This window comes from Ursus maritimus, unplaced genomic scaffold, assembly GCF_017311325.1.
Source record: "Ursus maritimus isolate PB19 unplaced genomic scaffold, ASM1731132v1 scaffold_1, whole genome shotgun sequence".
In the NCBI taxonomy this organism is placed as follows: Eukaryota; Metazoa; Chordata; class Mammalia; order Carnivora; family Ursidae; genus Ursus; species Ursus maritimus.
Genome location: NW_024423343.1, coordinates 32,994,211 through 33,009,190, shown reverse-complemented (window position 1 = coordinate 33,009,190; position 14,980 = coordinate 32,994,211). Strand labels below are relative to the sequence as shown.

Genomic DNA, 14,980 nt, shown 5'->3' with positions numbered 1-14,980 from the left:
TTTCAGGAACAGAAGGGAACCCTTCCTCCCCTCTTTTTTTAATAAGGGAGACTTTTAACCCTACAAATGATATTTACCAAAAACCTAAGGCAATCAACTTTAATGAAGAAATACTAACACTATTCCCCCTGAAGATAAGAATTGAGATAAGGATGTTATTACTCTATTGGGATATAAAATCAAAAGCAAACATGGCAAGACATTAAAATCTATTAAATCTTGGTTGTGGTACATATTTGGTATGTTGAGTGTTAAAATATAACTGAATTTTTTAAACTTGCCTTTGTCTCTAGGTCAACACTCATTAAGAATCTACATAGTTCAGAAAGATTAGCCCCATGTAAGGGGCTTTTATATTTGTTATCCAGAAGCTAAATGCAAAATCTTTGTATTTGTGCAACACTTAGTGCTTTTCTCTATACCATCACATACATTATTTGTTCCCCATAACCAGGGGAAAAAAACACTTCCATTTTCCACATGGAAAAAATTAGGCTCAATTTGGTTAAGAGAGTTGTCCAACATCTCAGGGATAATAAAGAAGGACCCCAAACTTGTGGTTTTTTCAATATCATACTACTTACAATGATAATCAGGGGCTAATAATATCTGTCTTTTGTAAGAGTTAGTGAAAGTCTACATTTTGATTCATTTGGTAAAATGACTAAGCCAAAGCTCTTCCTGGGCACTTAAAAACACAGAACACTATAAAACATGATCTTTGGGTGTTAGAATGATAATTGGAAGGTATGTATTTGCTTACATGGCAGGCTTAGCAAGAAGCTGGAATCCTCCCATAACCAGGAAATTTGTAATAGATGTGCAATACCTTGAGCAAAAAAGAAAACACATGTACATTAGCGTTAAATGAAATTTCTGAAGAACAAGTTTACTTAACAAGCATCTGGAGTAGATACTTCTTGGTCTCACCAATAAGTTTCAGAACTTTGTGATGCCAACATTCATGAACTGACTCGACTGAAAAGAAGGTCAGATCGTGTGATAATCAGGAGGGGAAAACAACATTTTAGTAAAGATGTTAATATTACTGTAAATTTGAAATACAATTAAAATTATGCAGAAGATGCTAGAAGTTGCTTGGTAGATTTTACTTTGATAACTTTTTTTTTTTAAGATTTTATTTATTTGACAGAGAGAGAGTACAAGTGAACACACAAAAGCAGGGGGAGCAGCAAGAAGGAGGAGAGTGAGAAGCAGGCTCCCCATGGAGTAGGGAGCCCAATGTGAGGCTCAATCCTAGGACGCTATGATCATTACCTGAGCCAAAGGCAGATGCTTAACCAAATGAGCCACCCAGGCACCCCTTTCCCTTGGTAACTTCATAAACTTGAGAAAATACAATTAAAATTGTTGGATTTTTAATGAAAATTAAGTCTTCAGAAATAAACAATAGAGAAGGGAAGAAAATATGTTAAAAGAGCTCAAGTGAAACTGTTAGAAAATGTTGGTTAAGTTTTGATCTAGTGCTAGAGAATGTCTCGATATATTGCTTTGAGTTGTGTACATTTCTACCATACTCCCAGAATGGCAAAATGGAATCAACTGACTTCAAGAGAAGGCAAATTCAATAGCCCAGGGTACTGTACACTTAAAAAAACTGATGGGGGCACCTGGGTGGGTCAGTCGGTTAAGCAGCTGCCTTTGGTTCAGGTCATGATCTGAGGGTCCTGGGGTTGAGCCCCGCATCAGGCTTCCTGCTCAGCAGGGAATCTACTTCTCCTTCTCCCTCTGTCCCTCCCCTCCCCCCCCACCCCGGCTTGTGCTCTCTCTCAAATAAATAAATAAAAAATCTTTATTAAAAAAACAAAAAAGGTCCTGATGGTAAATCTGATGCTATCTGTATTTTACCACAATTAACTTTTAAAATTCATAAACATATCAAGATTTTTTATTTGCCTCATCTATATGAATAAATTATGTTAAAAGATAGTCCAAGGTATCAAAATAAAAGCATCTCTAAGTACAAGTCCTGAAGTATCAGAGAACAAGTAAAAAAAAAAATTGTGAGATAAATAAGACAAAAAAGAACTATACTACTAAAAGCTAAAACCTTCAAACAAACAAAATCTAGTTTAAGAAAGTAAATTGGGGGTGCCTGAGTGGCTCAGTCAGTTAAGCATCCACTCTTGATTTTGGCTCAGGTCATGATCTCGTGGTCATGAGACTGAGCCCTGCACTGGACTCCATGCTGAGCATGGAGCCTGCTTAAGATTCTCTCTTCCCAGGTGCCTGGGTGGCTCAGATCATGATCCGAGTCCTGGGATGGAGCCCCGCAGCGGGCTCCCTGCTCGGTGGGAAGCCTGCTTCTCCCTCTCACACTCCCCTTGCTTGTGTTCCCTCTCTCGCTGTCTCTGTCAAATAAATAAAAACTTAAAAAAGAAAAAAAAAAAGATTCTCTCTTCCTCTGCCCCTCCCACCCCCTAAAAAAAAAAAAAAAGTAAATTGGTATCAAATTATGTTATTTTTCATGTCTGAAAGAATATGAAAGACTCCAAGTAGGGTATTTCCTCTCAGACAATAGCTTCAAATATATTTAAGTTTGCTTACAATTAAAATCACATGCATCTATCTGCAGATATATGCATAAATCTGAAAGGCAGTACACTAAAATTATTAACAATGGTTATTTCTGGTGATAGGATTATGGGCAACTTTAAATATCTTTTTGACTATTCATATAATTTTCAATAATAAACACCATCACTTATATTAAAAATAACCTAAACAAAACACCAATAGTACAGGAACTTCTTTTCACTGGCTCCCCACTGTGGCTGCATGATCTTAGAGCTCTACACAGGGCCTGGCACTTAGTGGGTATTAGGTCGATATTTGCTAGATGGATGAGGTATTAATAAAGAAAAAACTTTCACTTCAGATCAACAGCATTAATGTTATTTTAACAGTCATCAAAATAAAAAATTATGCCTCACATCAAAATGTCAAAATATAATTAAGAAAAAGTGAGAAATATTTAAATTTTCAAATACACTTAGGATATTTTACTTAAAAAACATTAAAAGAACCTTGGATAACTTATGCTAGATTTTATTATGGAAATATCCTTATTTTGAAGATAGGATGGTCTTTAAACCCTTCATTTACAAAACAATAAAAAACAGACATTGGAACAACTCCATATTTACCATTAGCAGTTGGTCTAAATAATTGGTTTAATTACTTATTTCTTCTAATTTTAGTATAATGTACTTAGGTAAGCAAAATTGTTCTCTAAAGAACCATATTTATTACAGTGTATCTTATGTAAATTAAGTATAAATTAAGTACACTATCATCCATTCTGCTAGACTACAGAAATATAATTCACTATTTTAAAACCCTTTTTCCCCTTAAAGAAAACTAAAATTTTAGCAATGCAGAACTATAGTTGGCTTAAGATTAAAATACTGCTTTGCAATTTCTATTACCTTAAATCACTGTCCCTAATCTAGTCTCTTCTGATTAAGGAGCTGTTCTCCTTGGCAGAATAACCCTGCAGAGATTGAACATGACACGGGACTGGATACTTGCTCTGTATAACTATCCAAGAAGAGACTTGCATGCTTCAGAATGACCAAACTCCTGGCTTCCTTTATCCCATGAAGGAAGCTGCTCAGTGAGGCTCCATGCTGACCAATTAGGTAACACAGCTTGCTGAATCGGCTTGCCACCTCCTGCAACAGCTGGACTGTATTTGCAGTGCCCAAATTTTCTGTAACAAAGTGATGATGATGATGATGATGATGACATAACTTGAAGACTCATTACCTGAATACTTTCTTATGATCAAGATTATGAATCCCCCATTTCTAAAAATACTTAACACATTGAGATGTACTATCGACTATGGAACTCAAGTCATCACAATATTGAAGAAAGAAACTTCAGAGATCATTGAATCCAGTCATTTGAGAAACTTGTTAAAAATACAGGCACAGGGATCCTATTGATTCTGACTCAGTAGGCTAGTGTTAAGATCCCAGGATGGATATATTCAGAAGAAAAGCTTTCCATGTAATTCCGAAGACCAGCCAAATTCGAGAACCACTGAGCAAATCCAACTCTCCTCCCATTTTGAAGATAAATAATCTGAAGTCAGAAAAAGGGAAGTGAGTTATCTAATTTCACACAAATGGTAAGTGACAGCCAGGAATTAAACTCACTTTTGTAGTTATATTTTAGTTAACATTTTCAACTTTTTGTACTGACTTTTGCTCCATTGCCCCTTGGACAAGCCCAACACTTCAGTGAAGAGAGCCATCCCAAAATCAGACTGACCAGGTTGCTCTGAACTTTACAGAGGGTACCAGGAGATTATTTGCTTTTTCCCAGTCCAAAGTTCCTAATTTCCAGGACTTCTCTCTAAGCAGTGAGGCTATGAGCAGACAAGGCAAGAACAACATAGAAGTCACGAATCAGGACAGGGAAAAGGACAATTTCACTTTTCTTTCAAAGAAATCCAGGAAGCTTCCAGCTTGGACTGCTGCTTTTCCCCTGCCAATCTCCTGTGGTGTCAGGCCCACCCACTGGGAGAGAATTTACAGAACATGCACTCTCCAACATTTAAAAAGGCAAAACATTAAAAACTAAAATAAACAAGCTGCGGTGCCTGACTGGCTCAGTCGGAAGAGCATGTGACTCTTGATCTCCAAGTCATGAGTTTGAGCCCCAGGTTGGGTGTAGAGATTACTAAAAAAATAAACTTAAAAAAATGAACAAGATAAAAATAAACAACAAAAAAAATTGCTCTGAATTCTAGGTCCTCACAGGGGGCCACAGAGTGCAGGAAAGAGAAAGAGAGAGAAAACGTCCTCTCCATTTTCTATGCAGAGGGCCAAACCTACAAAAATTTTTGAAATGGCAAAATCTGATTAGGTAGTATAACATATCTTAGGACTAGTGGGGCCAGAAGTGTTGTTCTGAAGTCTAGCTCCTGGGATCAACTTTCCCAAAGCTGTTTCTGCTTTTCTACCATGAATATTCTAAAAGCTCCACTTCCTAGTTCCAAAAGGAAAAAGAGCTCTGGGAGTGGTAGAGTACTCAGCGGCAGCTGGGCTCCTGCCAAAGTGGAAACATTTTGTAAGTTGTTGAGGACCAGTGTACAAAAATAAGAGAATGGAATGAAAGGAATAAACCCATACATAACTCAAGTTTTTTTTTATTTGTGACACAGGAGAACAGATAAAATAAGAGTCCTGAACTGAGGGGGTTCGAGGGAGGTCCTACTTACCTAAACTGAGCAGAGGCCTGAGAATCTGAGATTTGATGTCACTTAGTTTTGAATAGAACCGTCTTTCTGTAGTAGCCAACTCATGGAGACTGGCAATATATCCCATAACATTTTTGTCCACCAAAGCTAGATAGCTATCTTTTCCTGCTGTCACTCTGCTTATATATCCGAGCTGAAACAGAGGAAAATAAAAAGATTAAAGATAAAATATAATTTACTAGTGGTAATGTGGGTGCTAAAGCTGGCTCCTATCAGCTGGCAGGAGCCAAATGGAATTTTACATTCAAGAATTTTGCAAGTTAGTTATTAAACCACTAGTAGCTCGAAATTAGCAATAGTAAAACTACCCAAAAAAAATGGCAAACACTACAGAGCTTTTTTGTTTCATTTCGTCTTTTTTTTAGAGCTGGTTTACCAGTACAACATTGTTATATACGTATATCTGGACTTATATATTACCATATATACCTATGCTTTTATTTATTGCCACAATATCTTTCATTTCTATTACATTTATTTAGAACCACAGACACCCTAAATATAGAAAGAGCCAAATGATAGACATACATGTCTCAGGATCCTCTTTTTTATGAAATAGGATAAATGATAGCAGAGAGGATCTCTACGCTGTGTACTGGAATATCAAGGGTCTATGAGTTATCTTGTCTCTTAAAAGTAGAGCACAAAGGGATTTTCTTTAAAAGGGACTTTTTGTCATTTATCCATTACGCCACTGAACAAAAATAATCCGTGTATACACAGATCCCTATAAACCCAGTAACCAAGCTGCAGACCAAGCAGACTAATATCCATGGTAACTAATGATACATACTAAAGCCTCATTCCTTTCATCAGCCTATTTCATCATTTATCTGGACTGTGGAATCTTTCATGGGGAATGTGGAGCAAGGACCAAAAACTACAAAGAGTCGATGAGTACGTCTCGAATAACAGCATATATATAGGTAAGGAGCCAAATCTTGGCCAGTGTGGCCTTTAGCAAAAAGATTTTGTCCCTAAACATTCATAGCTTATGCATTTAGCCAGAAAAACAAACACAAAAGATAAAAAACAAAACAAAACAAAAACAATCCATATGATATACTATCCAGTAAGAATAAGAAATCCAGAACGTACTAGGTTAATTCCCTTACAACATACCACTCTGAGGATGTGAGTTACTTTAATGAGAAAAAAGAAAACCAGGAACAGGCCAGTGGTTTAAGTCCACGAAAAAGAGATAAGAAGTAGGAAAGCAAAGAAATTCAAATTAACAAATGAAAAAGAAGGGAGTAAACATCACTAAATAAAAATGACAACTTAACAAAGGAGGGAAGGAATGGGAAATAGAACACTGCTGGTGGCCTGTCAGGTCTGCCATGAGCCCCCCTTGGGTCTCTGTCATTTTTACTTCTCATTGTAATAGTAAATGACGTCTGGGTGGCTCAGATAGTAAAGCATCTACCTTTGGCTCAGGTCACGATCTCAGGGTCCTGGGATCAAGCCCTACATGGGGCTCCCTGCTTCTCCCTCTCCCTCTGCCCCTCCCTACCGCTTGCATGTGCACTCTCTCTCAAATAAATAAAATCTTTAGCAAACAAACAAAACAAAAAAACCTCACCTACTCCATTTCCATTCTAATTCACCTCTGAGGAGTCCATGAATGCAGTTAGGAAACTTCATTGTGAAATGTACTTTTTAATATTCCTACGTAAGTGTGTTTATTCAACAAGTATTTATAAAGTACTTGCTTTGAGGATACAGCAGTAAATGAGAGCGCCTAAAATCTCTACTCTTAGGAATCTTATAGTTGAGGACAGAAAATAGATCAAAAAACGTAAATTATATAGTGTATTAGATGATGACATGCACTGTGGAGAGAAATAAGTCAGGAAAAGGAGATAAGGAGTAAAGGGGGATGGGAAGGGTTTGCAGTTTTAAATACAGTAGACAGAGATACTTAATAATAGGCATACATACAAATAATAACAAAAACAAAAGACTGCTCATGTGTTACAGAAGGCCTTAGGATCCAATTCCTGTTCACCTTACTACAGGAGAGAAGTACTGGAGTCTTAGTACCACTGTGATTCTCTGGAAGGTTGTCACCTTCTGCAGGGTCCTGCCGGCCACTGTAATATAACCCAGGCTGGAAGTCTTCTGTATCCACTAAAAACAGGGAATAATCCTGGCCTGCGGCTACACTCCAGACTCCATTTTCACTGTTCACCTGTAATGACAGCAAGATACTCTCTGTCCAAGATGAAAGGAAGAATTAAATAGAAATTCAAACCCACCAGAACCAAAATGTTAGGAATGGTGCAAAGTCACTCATATCTCAAGAGGGCAAAACTCACCCACTAACGTGCCCGATCAACTGCAGCACAGATGCAGAGATAAGAAGGAATCAGGTGTTTAGCTTTTAAATTTAGAACTGGATTGTTTTTATAAAAATCTGAAAAACTGGGATTTAAAAAAGAAAAACCATAGATCTAATTTTTTAATAGTTATTTTTGGAAGTCTCTACAGGACTTAGCCTATACTACAATCAGGAGGCACAGAAACTTCTAGAGCCCTATTCTGATAGCTAGGACACACCTTTGTCCATTCACATTCGACTGTGTGCACAAAAATCAAGATAGAAAAAGTTTAAAAGGCAAAATTCCATTCTAACCAACTAAACTCTTGGGTGCTTAAATTCAGTTCTCCCACTTGGAACTCACTACCTCTCTGATGTGACTTCACTGTACCAACTCCCAGGTTGTTGAAACAGGCAGGACCCCTTAGAAGCCCATCTACAGGGATCCCCCAGACCAGTGGTTCTCAACAAGCAGTCTTTGCAGCAGCAGCAGCAGCAGCAGCAGCAGCAGCAATCACCTACAACATGTTAGAAATATAAACTCTCAGGCCACATAGCTACTGGAGGTAAAGCAATCTGGTCTGACAAGCTCTCCAGGTGATGCTGATGTGTGCAAAAGTTTAAGAAGCACTGCCTTAAACCGATGATTTTCAATCCCTAGGGTTCCATAGAGTGATTCAGGATGCACCATGGAAAGGCAAGTGTCAGGGCTCTGCCCCACCCCCCTCTATCCTTCAATAAAAGTAGTTCCATGTTTATTCGTTTTGTGTATGGGATTACACATAAGATTTCATTGGAAGAAAGTGTTCTGCTTTGAAAACTACTGCCCCAACTTCCAGCCCCAGCTTTGGCTGTGACTTCTATACTGATAAGAAAAAACCCTCTTATCTGTTAGATTCTTTGTGTCTAGACAGGCTCCAAATCCTAGGTGATTAAATGATTGTGTGTGTGTGTGTGTGTGTGTGTGTGTGTGTGTGTGCGCGCGCATCTCCACTACTTTATAGCTATCCCTTTCTGGCATGACATTATCTTCTCAAATTCAGGTTATCCAAATAAGTGGCTTCCTGTTAATTTTGTAAAGAATGGATTAAAATTTTCCCAGGAGACAAAAGTCGTCTTCTTGTCTCTAATCAAAACTAATTCAGATCTCATTCTACCTTGACTTTTAATTCACAGATTAATTAAAATGACATCAGAATGTTTTTCTCATCCTCCCCCCTAAATAAAAAAAAAAAAAATCCTGATGCTGTAATTTTTATATGTCTAGTTAATGAGTAATGAAACTAAAATCTTATTCTCTCTTATCTGACTGTACAGTTACATAAAAACTTGATTTCCAGGGTCTCCATTCTATGCTACAGAACTTTCCTTGGTAAGAATAAATGTACACTCTTCTTCACTGAAGTAAAAAACAAGGAACAAGGATTTATCATATTTTGTTATATAGTATCAGTAACTGAACAGCTTACTACTGAAATGCTCTGTACTGAAAACATTTAAGATTGGAATTAGAAAGTAATAACTGTTGCCTAATGTTTATTTAAGTCTTTCCCTCTCAGTGAAATGAAGTTCACTGGAAGGAAAGGCAGAATGTACAAGTCTTATGAAGCAATGGATTACAGTGCACTCTGAAAACATGAATTACCGCAATATGTATTATCTGGAGTTTATATGTGAATCATGTTCCTGAACTTGAGGTAACTACACTTTTTTAGTCTCTGTTGCTCTCAGTGGAGGGAGCATGTCTTGGGCTGGGTTGATAGTAGAATCAAACTACAAATGGATGTTATGGTGACTAACATAATATAAAAAAAATCTTTTATTATTTTAAAAAAAAAAGAACTACAAATGGATGAGCTCCATATTCCATTCTGTTAGGCTATCGCCACGTGTACTCCTCGCCCTCTACCTCCAAAAAAAACAAATCTTGTATAAGGCGTCAATACTATTGATGAGAATTTAATATTTCCACAGGGTTTTGGAGCAGGAAAAAAGACTGATAAACAGTCCTCTAGAAACACATCAAAGGGACTAGAAGCCACCAATCTCTGAATAGTGTTATATAAACTAAAACCAATTTATACAACAGTGAAGAAATCATCTATACTTTTAGCTTCACTACAGAAAGTGAAAAGATTTATAGAAAGGTTTTACTACTATGACTATGTATGTAAAAAAACAACAAAAGCCAAAAAAAAAAAATTACCACCACCAAATAATGTTATGTGAAAGTAAAACTTAAGTGAAAAGTCAGAGTAGGCATTATTTGGTGGTGTAAAGCTCAGAAGTCAACATCATAGTCCTTGAAACATTTGTTTTAAAAGAAAGAACTCTTTCATTTTTATTTTTTAAAACAAGACAAGGACTATGAATATTCAATGAACATTGGAAGCTAAGAAGAAAAGAAATACAAGCATTATTTAAAAAAAAGAACATTTAGCTTGAAAATAAGGGGCTTCATGGCTTTTTTTTTAATTTAAGTACACCAAAATGAATCTGGATTACAAAAACAGAATTCTAATTTTTTCAAACACAAAATGGAGAACTATAAAATGCTGTAACTTAGAATTCTGAAATACATTGTGATAAAAATCATCAAGTTCTCAAAAGTACCTTTGCAAGACGAGGAACTGTTGTTGGAAAATCATAATGCCCAAGTTGACCAAAGGTATTGCTACCCCATGAGTAGACCTATTAGAAAATCATAGGAAAGTAGGTAAGAGTTGTGAATTTGACTTTGCATGTCATTTCTGAATGTCTATAACATACACATATGTGTATATACATATGTATGTATACACACACACACACACAAATAGTCACACATACATTACTTACATTCTTTAAAATAAAATACTGAGAAAATTCATCTTTAAACAAGACCAGAGCTAATGAGCAAACAGTACATAGGAAGATAGAGTCCAAGTGTTAACAATAACATTTCTCAGGTGTTTACTACCTGCCAAGCATTATTCTTAACACTTTCTTTATTGATTAATGTTTAATTCTCATGACAATCCCTTCTTTACAGATAAGGAAACTGGCTTGGAGAAGTCACAAATTTCTAAGTGGCAGGGCCAGGATATAATCCCAGAAATTGTCCTATACTGCCTCTTACAAAGAAAATGATAAAAGGTAAGTGCTATAAGGAAAAATTAATCATGATTCTTCTGTAGAAAGAAGTACTGTGAAATGAATAGAACACTTTTTCATATATGAAAAGTTATCATGGGAGAAACACAAGTACCTACGCTCCGCTACAGACAAGAAACTAGATGACAGTGACTATGTCTAATGAAAATGGTTTTGTTTCCTCTGGTTTTAAAAGCAATTCATGGTCACTGTACAGGACTGTCACAGAACAAAGAAATGAAAAGGAAGTGAAAACAACGGATGAACTGACCACTTAGAGACAACTGTTTTGTTTTGGGAACACACACACACACCTCTAGAAATTTTACTAAGGTATATAATTTAGACACAAAATGTAAAGCAAAATGGGCCTATACTATATAATGCTGTTTCATGACCTGATGTTTTTCCTTAATGCTATATTCCTTGACATTTTTCTGTTACTAAGTATCAAGCTACAACATCATTCATTCATTCATTCATTCATTTATGAGAGAGAGAGAGAGCATGTGAGCAGGGGGAGGTGCAGAGGGAGAATCTCAAGCAGACTCTACACCAAGAGCAGAGCCAGACTCAGGGCTCGATCACAAGGTTGACATCATGACCTGAGCTGAAATGACGAGTCAGACGATTAACCTACGGAGCCACCGAGACACCCCAAGCTACAACATCATTTAGAGTAACTACACAGAATTCTACTGTGGGTGTAGTTTAATAAGTTACCTAATGAAGTAACCATATTTACTTATAATTTCTAATTCTTTAATAAAAAAATACTGAAAATCCTTGAATATACATATTTCTGTATATATTTCCTTAGAATAAATTCCTAAGCAAAGAACTCTGGGTCCATGAATCCACACATTTTGATTTCTGAATCATACTGACAAACTGTCTTCCAGCAAGGTCCAATGTACATTCCCGCCAGCACTGTATCTTTTCCCTACACCCTCACCAGCACACAGTATTAAATGGGATCTTTGCTCATCTGGTAAGTGAGAAAATATTTTACTGTTGTTTTAATTTATATTTTTTTACTAAGTGGCTAACCATCTTTTCATTCATTGCTGGTCATTTCTAGTTCTTTTATGAATGGAATATAAACATCGTTTGACAATTTTTCTTTAGTATTAGGTAGTAACACTTTATCATATATGTCACAAATGTTTTTTCCCACTTTGTTATGTATTTTAATTTTGTGTGTGGTGTTTTTTGCTATTTAGGAGCATTGAATTATTAGGTAGACAAACATATCATCTCTACTTTCTAATTTCTTTTTTTTTTTTTTTAAAGATTTTATTCATTTATTTGACAGAGATAGAGACAGCCAGCGAGAGAGGGAACACAAGCAGGGGGAGTGGGAGAGGAAGAAGCAGGCTCATAGCGGAAGAGCCTGATGTGGGACTCGATCCCAGATCACCGGGATAACGCCCTGAGCCGAAGGCAGACGCTTAACTGCAGTGCCACCCAGGCGCCCCTCTACTTTCTAATTTCTGGTTTTGATATCATGTCTTTTTCTACTCCTAAGGTTATTGGGGAAAAAAAATAAAATAAAAAGAAACACCTAAATTTGTTCTTACACATGTAAGGTTTTATTTTTTAGCATTACATCTTTAATCCACCCGAAAGTAAAATATGTGAAGTTATCTTCATTTTCTTCTGCAAATAAGAAGCCGATGGTTCCAGCAGTACTTACTGAATATTCAGTCTTATATCCCCAACTGACTTGAAATGCCCACTTTTATCATATACTAAATTCTCATATATACTTGGGTCTATTTCTAAGCCACAGGTATATTTCTGTCTCACTCATCTGCCTGTAGTCTGATAATATATTTTATAAGACTAATTCTCACCTTTCCTTTCTGTTCTTTTTCAGAATTTCTGTGACTCACCTCCTATATTTATTCTCCTGGAATAGTTTTGGGATCATTTTATTAAGTTGTAAATCTTACACTGAAATATTCTGGGGACTATGCTGAATTTACACTGAACTGATTTAATGATCTAGGGGAAAATGGCATTTTTGCAACATTGACTCTTCTCATCTAAAAATAAAACCTCAGGGGGTGCCTAGGTAGCTCAGTCTGTTAAGCAGCCAACTCTTGATTTCAGCTCAGGTAGTGATCTCAGAGTTGTGAGATCGAGGCCTGCATCAGGCTTGCGCTCAGTGTGGAATCTGCTTGTCCCTCTCCCTCTGCTCCTCCCCCTGCTCATGGGCTCTCTCTAAAATAAATAAATAAAATCTTTAAAAATTTTAAATTAAAATAAAAAAATAAAATAAAATAAAAACAAAATCTCAGAGTGCCTGGGACAGGTCAGTTGTTTAAGCGTCTGACTCTTGATTTTGGCTCAGGTCATGATCTCAGGGTTGTGAGATCAAGCCCTGCATCCGGGTCCATGCTGGGCATGGAGCCTGCTTGAGATTCTCTCTCTCCCTCTCCCTCTGCCCCTCACCTCCCCCACACCCCCACCTTGCTCTCATTCTCTCGCTCTCTCTCTCAAAAATTAATAAAAAATAAAAAATAAAATCTCTTTCCCTTTATTCTTATTTTCTTTTATAACCTACCAGAGGAGTTAGTGGGTTTGTATCATATAGGCTCTACACACTTCCTATTAAAAATATTCCTATTTTCCTAATACTTTTGTTGCAACTGTGAACAGCTTTTTTCCCTGTTTTCTGTTTTACCTTATGTATATAAAAAGCTAGCAATTTTTGTATTTTGTAACTGACCATCTTCCTAATCTCTTACTTTTAAGCCTTTTGAATGATTGTGTTAATAACAATAAATTATTCTTTTCTTTCCTAATATTTACATTTATTTACTTAAGCTATGTTAGTTTTTTGGGTAGCCTAGCATGTGAAATTTAAAATATTTAAATTATTTTTTATTTTAATTTTATTTAAATTTAAAATATCTTTTTTCCTAAAAAGATGAAAGGATTGATAACGAATCATTATATGAATATATTTAAAAACAACTTAGGGGCACCTGGCTGGCTCAATCCATAGTGTGGGACTCCTGTTCTTGGGGTTTTGAGTTCAAGCCCCATGTTGAGTGTAGAGATTATATAAAAATAAAATCTTTAAAGAAAAAAAATTACTTTATATATTTGGATGTATGATGTATAGAAAATTTATGTATCTTAGTGTGGTTTTAAGTGATTCTAGAGGTTGCTTTCAGGTCCCACAATGTTAAGAAAAATACCTTTTGTTTTCTTAGTGTCTTATTTATAGATTTCCATCAAAAAACAAAAATTCACCAATACCAAAAAAATCATCAATATCCTGGAAAATCTTGAATTCTATTTTTCGATAAGAGCACATTATGGAAACTTTGTCAGGCAGACCAGTGTTTAATCAAATCCTACTATCACACGTGTGACTTTACACAAGTCATATAATTTCTCTAAACTTCACTTTCTTCATCTATAAAACAGAAATAATACAATATAAAATATTAGAAAGATCAAATGAGATATGGTATTATTGCCTGACACACAGCAGACACTCAATAACTGAAGGTCCAATTTGGTCATGTTAACCTTCCACAAAAATAAAATCAGCTTTTAACAGTTTGTCTCCTACCTGGGATTTCGCAGTAAGTGCAAGAGAATGGTAACCACCTGCCTCGAGATAGATTACTTCTTTACCATCCAGACATTTTACACACAGTGGTTGAAGCCTTCAAGAAAAATATACACATACAAACACAAAGAAGGCTCAGCAAGAATCATGACCTTTTCAAATTACAGAGCAAATGCTTTCAAGCAAAAATAAACATTTCAAAAGAAAACATTAAAATAAAAATATTAAATATATTAAATATATATTAAATATATGTTCAATTTACTCCTAAATATAAGTAATTTTGCATGGTTTTAATTTAATCTTTGTCCATCAGTCACTAATTAACAACCGTAAGTCAGAAATCTGTTAAGAATCAAAAACTTCTAAATGATTCATTATGTCAGAGTATACGGAGGACAAAATGAAATATAACCACAGAGAGAATTCTTTTTGTTTGTTTCTTTAATGCCACAGTTGCCTTCACTTTGCTAAGACTAGAGACATTTACATTAACTGGCTGTTTTAGATAATCATTCCATTTCATACCTTCACAAATACCTAATCAGTTAATATCACGAGTTCTTAGACAAAACAGTTTTTCCTTGATGGACATTAATGGTTTACTACTGCTATTATAGTTATTTTGGCAGCCACAGAAGGGCATCTT

The 14,980-nt window shown here is 35.9% G+C and overlaps 1 protein-coding gene across 1 annotated transcript in view; it reads right to left on the bottom strand.

The window, feature by feature from the left end:
• Positions 1 to 14,980, bottom strand: part of ALS2 (alsin Rho guanine nucleotide exchange factor ALS2) — a 60,593-nt gene that overhangs the window by 34,281 nt on the left and 11,332 nt on the right. Inside the window, exons 6-11 of the mRNA XM_008687366.1 lie at positions 14,332 to 14,428; positions 10,224 to 10,301; positions 7,299 to 7,481; positions 5,252 to 5,423; positions 3,553 to 3,733; positions 764 to 829 (exon numbers count right to left, since the gene is read on the bottom strand). Coding sequence (XP_008685588.1) covers positions 764 to 829; positions 3,553 to 3,733; positions 5,252 to 5,423; positions 7,299 to 7,481; positions 10,224 to 10,301; positions 14,332 to 14,428 — 777 coding nt within the window. The remainder of the gene's footprint in view (positions 1 to 763; positions 830 to 3,552; positions 3,734 to 5,251; positions 5,424 to 7,298; positions 7,482 to 10,223; positions 10,302 to 14,331; positions 14,429 to 14,980) is intronic.